Source organism: Citrus clementina, unplaced genomic scaffold (genome assembly GCF_000493195.1).
Source record: "Citrus clementina cultivar Clemenules unplaced genomic scaffold, Citrus_clementina_v1.0 scaffold_5, whole genome shotgun sequence".
In the NCBI taxonomy this organism is placed as follows: domain Eukaryota; kingdom Viridiplantae; phylum Streptophyta; class Magnoliopsida; order Sapindales; family Rutaceae; genus Citrus; species Citrus x clementina.
The window spans coordinates 10,088,816-10,096,682 of NW_006262201.1; the positions used below are offsets into that span (position 1 = coordinate 10,088,816).

The window sequence follows — 7,867 nt, forward strand, 5'->3', positions numbered from 1 at the left end:
CGTGGTTTACAAAATTTGGGGTTTTTGAAAATTTGTAGTTGCTACACTATGGGTCGTGATTTTTAGAAATTTTTTATCTATATGCCCTAGCCCCCCTGGTGAAGGTTCGGCATATGCATGTGAAATTTGAATCTCTCAAAGATTATAATTTTTAATCTGACAAAGTCCTCCAGGATGTTTGTTCCTTTGGTGAATCTAATCGTTTGTTTTGGACATTCAGGATGCCACCTCTAGAGTTAGTGATATTCTTTCGAGGCACGAAGAAGAATTTAGGGTTGCTTGAACCTGACTGTACTGTTGCGAAGATAAAAGAGACTGCCGTAAACATTACGAGTCCATATGGATTAGACTCCACTTCAAAAATTATGTTGAATGCCACGAACCCGGAGAATAAGATGAAAGTTGCACTGGATTCGGAATTTGCACTCGAATTTTTGCGTAAAATTCATCACATTGTGGGTGTCAGTACTTTAACTGTTGAAGTTGTACCAGTTCTTCACCCTCAGCAACATGAGTACAAAGTAGGTGCCGATGGGAAACATAGGCTTAAATTAGGGCATGTATTTAGAGATGTTGGTCATTTTAGGGAGATATTGCATGAGGTAATGATTAGAAAAAGGTTTGCCATTAAAACAATATATAGTGAGCCAAGACGATTCGTAGGTACTTGTAAAGAAGCTAACTGTCCATGGTACGTGTCTGGTACAAAGCTGAATGATGGGACTGGTTTTATATTGCGAGAATACAACAAAAACCACGAGTGTAGGCTTACTAACAAGACAGTGAAAGTTACATCTGCTTGGGTTGCTTCTAAAATAAAGGGTCAGGTTGCTGTTGACCCTAATGTCAAGATTGATATTCTGAAGAATCATGTGCAAGAGACGTATGGTTTAAAGATTGGGAAGCTGACACTGTATAGGGCTAGAGCAAAGGCAAGACTTGAGGTATTGGGGGATCATTCAAGGGGATATCAGAAATTATTTGACTATGTTGCTGCCATTCACAAGGCTGATCCAGGAGCAATATGCAAGGTGTTATGTGATGCTATTTCTATTCCTAATAAGGTATTATTCCAGAGGTTTTTTGTTGCCTTTCCAGCACAAAAAAAATGCATATCTTAACGGTTGTAGACCTTTTATTGGAGTAGATGGATGTCACTTAAAAGGTAAGTACGGTGGAGTGTTGTTAGCTGCTGTTGGCATAGATGGTAATAATGGGATTGTCCCTTTAGCGCTATGTGTTTGTGAGATTGAGAATACAGAGACATGGGGATGGTTTATGGAGAACTTGAATAATTATTTGGATGATGGAAGGCAGGTCACTTTCATTAGTGATAGACAAAGGGGTTGATTAATGCAATTTCAACCACTTGGCCTACTGCCTATCATAGGGCGTGTTCTTGGCATGTTTATGCTAATTTTTCCAAGTCGTTTGCTGGTGCACAGTTGAAACAATTATTTTGGAAAGCTGCCAAGAGCAGTAACAAGCATGATTTTGACGAGGCAATGGCAGAGATCAAGGCTGAAAAAGAAGCTGCATTTGAGTGGTTGGAACGAGAACTATATAGTTATAATTGGTCGATGCCCACATATGACAGAAATTGCATGGTAGATCGTACCGATAACAATGCATCGGAGTGCTTCAACAGCTGGATATTAGCTTACCGAGACAAACCTTGCTTGACAATGCTTGAAGAAATAAGATGTAGACTTATGAAACGGTTTACAAAACGAAGAAATGAAGCAGCCACTTGGAAAAAACAGCTGACTCCTAAGGTTTTGAAAGACTTGGACAAAAAAAATAAGATTGCACAGAAGATGATTGTACAAGCTTCTGGTGATCTTAATTTTCAAGTCATGGATAGAGGCTATAATCCACCTAAGAGGTTTGTTGTGAAGTTAGAATCTAGAACATGTGATTGCGGTTATTGGGAAATTGCTGGCCTCCCTTGTCAACATGCTATGGCTGCCATGGGATATGCAAGACATCAAGTTCAGGAATATGTTCCAACTTGCTTTAGCAGACAAGCTTACCTTAGCACTTATTCAGTGATGTTCAGCCCCCTTCCAGATTAGTGTACATGGAAGCCTACAGGAAGGCCGTTGATTGACCCACCAATTGTTGAAAGAAAGATTGGAAGGCCCAAAAAATCCAGAAAAAGAGCAGCAAATAAGCCTCAGAAATTAAGAGAAAAGAAAATTCTTTGTCATTTGCTCATTTTGTGGTGGTTCTAATCACAATGTGAGAAGCTGTCTGTTGACGCCATCTGTTGCAAGGTCAAATAGAGCGAGGAACAATAATTTTCAGGTATATTTAATATACTATTATTATTTATTATGTTTATCATTATTTATTATGTTTAATATATTTATACTGTTGTTATGTTTACTATCATAATGGTTTGTAGGCATCAACAACATCAAGCCAGCCATTAAATGCTTCACAGCAGGCAAGATTGAGAAGAAAACAGGTGCTGCTAGCAGTTCGTTTGTGCCTTCATAGTTTGTTTTATGTGTAATATAAAATTCATTTACAAATCAACATATTTTATAGGCAGCAGTAGCAAAGTCAATTGGTTCAGGCCAGCCAGTAGCTACTGCATCTGAAACAGCAAGAAAGGTGTTATCTTGGTTCAATATTTGTATATTTTTGTATTTTTTGTTCAAGTTCTTAAACTAACATAATATATAATTTAGATACCTAGTGGCCCAGGTCAAAGTTCGAATGCTGGAACAAAGAAAAGAAGGGCTCTTCGAGGTGCTGGAACAAGGGAAAGACAATCAAGTCCAAGACTGAACCAATCCCAAAATTCATCTCAAGCTTCAATTATCACAGGTTCTTTGTAATGGAACAAACTAAACTTGTTTAAACAAACTAAACTTGTTAACTTGCCATTTTGGTTGTTATTTTGGCATATTACTGGTTATTTTGGATAATTATGTGGTTGTCAAAGGTCATTTATAATGTATTTTGATGATATGATTAATGGTTATTTTGGTTGTACTTTTGGATAACTATGATATGATAATATTTTCCAATTATTGTGGTTAACAAAATGTTATTTAGGGTGTATTTAAATGCAATTGCAAAGATCGATACTAGGACTGTCAACAATAAGCTTTTATTTCAGTAATGCATGTTTTATAGGATACATTACATTTTAATAAATACAATTGCACAGAGGCACACTAGCAGTATTATTATATATTTAAGCTTTCCTTCAATCAGCCTAAGCCTTTTCTTTATCTTCACCATCTCATCAGCTCCAAGGTTTACTGCATTTGGCTCCAAATTTTGATTATCTACCATTTGATCACTTCTACTAGGGTATATGAGAGCTTCAGTAGTAAACCATTGCCAAAACTTGCATTTGTTCAACCTGCATGACCAAAACATTGCATTAGGATTTTGTGGTGTAGTGGAAACCATAGCACACGCCTGCATGCCACACCAGTAGTACTTGGGAATGCATTTAATTTTTCTCTGTGGCTGTCCACTGGCTGCAGAACTTGAACTATAACTTGATGCCATTTTAAATGTGTAGATGATTTGTTTCAATGAATGGTTAATCAAGTGATGTGAGGATGATGGTTGAGCAGGTCTTGAGTTTGAATGAATGAATGGTTGAGTGGCTGTAATGTTTCTGATTAGTATTAAAAATTGTTTAATTATCAAGCGATAATATGTTATTTTATGCTTATATTATAATTTATATTTGTATTTATGTAATTTATTATGAATTATGAATTATGTTTTAAATATATTTAATTTTTTGTATTTTTATGTGCTTATTAGGAAAAATATTAATTTCACGTACTTTGAGGCTCCAAACAGATAAACGGAGGTCAAATTTGGATTCCGGAGGTCCGAAAACCTTAAGATCAGTCAAGATCGGCTTAAAATTGGGCTTGTGTAAAAAAAGTTGACTTTTCCTGTTGACCGAGTACTGATTGGATGATGAAATGAGCTTACAATAGATATGAGTGCATGGGATAGCTGGCAATCTTGACCAAATCTAAACCGTTCATGATTCAATGGCCATGATTGTGCCACGTGGCAATGGTTGGTGAAGCAAGTTGGAGGATCCGAATCTTTGTATTCGGGTCGACCCGATCCACCCATTAACCCGCCAAATCTCAACCGTTCTTTGGGTAAATCGGACGAGTCAAATGATGCCATGTGTGATGTTGACTTTTAAAGTTTGACCAGCCATTGGATCTTGATCTAAGGGTTGTGAGGAGCACATGCTTGAAGCCTATGATGGACCACAAAGCACTGGATTATGAATTTAATTTTCTATAAATAGGGCCTCATTTTTATGTTTTAATCATCTCTCTACAACTCTCTTCTTCTCAAATTCTCTTCATCTCCTTGTAATCTTCATTTCCAGGTGTGTTTTTAATATTTTGTATAATTATTTTCATTAATAAAATTAGTTTTATTTCCAATTTTAGTTGTTTTTATTTCTTTTAATTATAAGTAATGCAATTTTACTACTTCTTTTTATTTTAATTATCCTTAACTAAATAATATTAGTTAGGGGAAGGTGAAACTCTTAGGAAATAAATATGATTTAATCAAATTCTATTTTTAATTTTATAAATTAAATTATTTTCTATTTAATTTTATACATGTTTTATATTTTGAAATTTTGATTTATTGTAGACAAACAAATGAATTTGGCACAATAAATTCTTAAGATCTTAATATAAGGCATGGTGAAATGGTATTTTGACTTATTGTAGACAAATAAATTTTGGCACAATAAATACTTAATCCATCATAAAATTAAAGGGAAAATAATAATAATTTGTATAATTAATCTTTTGGGTAATAAATCTAAAAAAATTGGCAAAAAGAATTTATTAAGTTTTATTTACTACTAAGAGTGGATCCATAACCCTAATTAGTTCAATTTCATAGTTTCATTTAAATTAAGTTGTTTATATTCAAGTTTTAATTTCAATTTTTAGATAAAATAAAACAATCAAATTAAATCTTTTCTCTGTGGATCGACCTCGGACTCACCGAGTTATAATACAACAAGACACTCTTATACTTGGGAGTTAAATATTACTTTTAAGTTGTGTCAAGTTTTTGGCGCCGTTGCCGGAGAAATTTTTTTTTTATTTGGTTTGTTTTTCCCTTTTTATTTTTCTCTTATATGTAAAATTTCGTTTGCCCCCTTTTCCTTTTCTTAAATTTTGTTTTGTCCCTATATCTTTTATAATTCGCGTTTCATCCCAACAATTCTCGTTTCTAGCCCAATCTTCTGGTAATTACATTCTGACCCCAACATCTTTCAGTCGTTTCACTTTCATCCCAAAAGGCTCAATTCTAAACTTCTAAAAATTACAGTTTGACCATAAAATTAAAAATAATTTGTAATAAAATACCTAGACGAAATTCTCAAAATAATCAAGACTTGGACATACTTTGGACATATTTTGGACATACTTTGGACATATTTGGACTTATTTTGGACCAAACTAACTTTAACTACTAACTCTAATTACTAACTCTTAACTTACTAACTGCTAACTCCTAACTTTTTTTTTTAATTTCAGTTATTTAATTTTCTGCATTTATTTTATTTCGTATTTATTTATTTATTTTTGCTTCATTGGTGGGTTTAACCACCAAACTAACTACTAACTCTTAACTTTAATTTTCAGTTATTTATTTAATTTTGTATTTTTTAATTGGTGGGTTCAACCACCATTTTTTTTCTATTATTATTTTGCATTTATTTTACTTAATTGGTGGGTTCAACCACCAAAATTGTTATTTAATTTTCTTTTGTATACATATATTATTTGCTTATTTATTTTTTATTTTGTTATCAATTTGTGTAAATATTATCTTTATAACATAACCCTTGCATGAGACGTTGGTCTCGATCTTCAAGTAGCAGGTTAATTCGTAGATCTCAATCTCCACCACCAATCATGGATGAGAATGAAGGCGAAAACGTTTTGGGCGAACTTAATCCTCAAATTGATCAGGGAGACAACCAATCTCAACATGGGCATGATCAGAATCAACCAAGGACTCTGAGAGACTACATGAATCCAACCAGAACCGGAGCACCGTCGTGTATAGTATTTCCTCCAGAAGCATCTCGATTCAACTTTAAACCAGGTATTATCCAGCTTTTACCAACATTTCATGGTTTAGAATCTGAGAATCCATACTTGCATCTAAGAGATTTTGAGGAAGTTTGTAATACATACACGGACCAAAATTGTAGCATGAACATAATTAGATTAAAGTTTTTTCCTTTTTCATTAAAAGATAAAGCTAAAACTTGGCTACAAAACCTTAGATCTGGATCAGTAAGAACTTGGAATAACATGCAAGAACAGTTTTTGAAAAAATTCTTTCCACCTCATAGAACAAATTCTTTTAAAAGGCAAATCACTTCTTTCACTCAAAAAAATGGAGAAACATTATACCAATGTTAGGATAGGTTTAAAGAGTTGCTTAACATATGTCCACATCATGGTTTTGAAACTTGGCGATTGGTCACTTACTTCTACGAGGGCTTAATACCCCAAAGTAGACAGGTTGTTGAAATGATGTGTAATGGTGAATTTAGGGATAAAAATCCTGAAGATGCACTAGATTACCTTGACCAATTAGCTGAAAATGCACAACATTGGGATACTGTTGGAACTTTTGAATTAACAAATAAGCAACAATCATCCCCATCTAGTGGAGGAATCCATAACCTTAGGGAAGATCATAATTTACAAGCAAAATTTGCATCCCTAGTTAGGAAAGTTGAAGCTTTGAGCATAAAAAGAGTGATCAAGTCAAATCTATTTAAGAAATTGCATGTAACATATGTAGTTCGAATGATCATTTCACTCAAGAGTGTCCTACTTTGCCTGCACTTAAAGAATGTCTAAATGATCAAGCTAATGTCATTAACACTTTCAATAAACCAAACCCATATTCACAGACTTATAATCCTAGTTGGAGAAATCATCCGAATTTCAGTTGGAGGAATAATAATAATGCACAATCTTCACAAGCACCACCTCCACAAAATTTTCAAAATCCTCAGCCTTATGCACCATATGTTCCATCACCCTGGAAAAATCTAGAAGACACAATGCATTCATTCATCAGAAAGCAAGATGTTATTAACAATCAAAATGCACAAACTTTTTCTTATTTGAAAGATACTCTTGCTAAAATTGCTTTTGCACTCACCATTCAAGAAAAAGGAAAATTTCCAGCTCAACCACAACCAAATCCTAAAATTCAACAAAATCCACCCACGGACCAAGTCAAGTCAGTTATAACTCTTCGTAGTGGTAAGGTTGTTGATAGACCTATGCCTGAACCTTATGAAAATGATGAAAATTCAAAGGGTAAGGAAGGACTAAATGAACTTACACCTAGTGAAGAAATAACTAGTGTTCCACCTGAACCACCATTTCCGCATGCATTGAATAAACCAAAGAAATCAAACCACTCTTCTGAAATTTATGAAATCTTTAAGCAAGTGAAAGTTAACATTCCTTTATTAGATGCAATCAAGCATGTTCCTTCATATGCCAAATTTTTAAAGGACTTGTGCACTGTTAAGAGGAAATTGAAGGTAAGAAAGAGTGCTTTCATGGCCGAACAGGTAAGTACAATTCTGTCTACTAATAATAAGTTGAAATATAAAGATCCTGGTTGTCCTACCATTTCTTGTATTATTGGTAACCACAGAATTGAACATGCTTTATTAGATCTTGGTGCTAGTGTTAATTTGCTTCCATATTCAGTTTATCTTCAACTTAATCTTGGTGAGTTAAAATCAACTTCAACTACACTTTTGCTTGCGATAGATTAGTTAAAGTACCAAAAGGAA

General features: G+C 34.0%; 1 protein-coding gene, 1 non-coding gene and 1 pseudogene across 2 annotated transcripts; 2 read left to right on the top strand and 1 right to left on the bottom strand.

The window, feature by feature from the left end:
- Positions 1–221: 221 nt before the first annotated feature.
- Positions 222–2,075, top strand: LOC112097885. The gene is made up of 3 exons (XM_024183479.1): positions 222–1,064; positions 1,171–1,317; positions 1,446–2,075. Exons 1-3 carry the CDS (start codon positions 222–224, stop codon positions 2,073–2,075), a joined length of 1,620 nt encoding a protein of 539 aa, XP_024039247.1.
- A 4,324-nt stretch (positions 2,076–6,399) lies between these two features.
- LOC112098649 lies at positions 6,400–6,508 on the bottom strand. The gene has a single exon (XR_002905759.1). It is a non-coding gene; the product is annotated as a small nucleolar RNA R71 (small nucleolar RNA).
- A 609-nt stretch (positions 6,509–7,117) lies between these two features.
- The window catches only part of LOC112097886, a 6,207-nt pseudogene continuing 5,457 nt past the window's right edge, over positions 7,118–7,867 (top strand).

Excerpts from the sequence above, each read along its gene's own strand:
- LOC112097885 (XM_024183479.1), top strand. The coding sequence starts at position 222 with ATGCCACCTCTAGAGTTAGTGATATTCTTTCGAGGCACGAAGAAGAAT. Across the intron at positions 1,065-1,170 it reads CTATTTCTATTCCTAATAAG|TACGGTGGAGTGTTGTTAGC; the intron begins GTATTATTCCAG and ends TTAAAAGGTAAG. Across the intron at positions 1,318-1,445 it reads ATTTGGATGATGGAAGGCAG|TTGAAACAATTATTTTGGAA; the intron begins GTCACTTTCATT and ends GCTGGTGCACAG.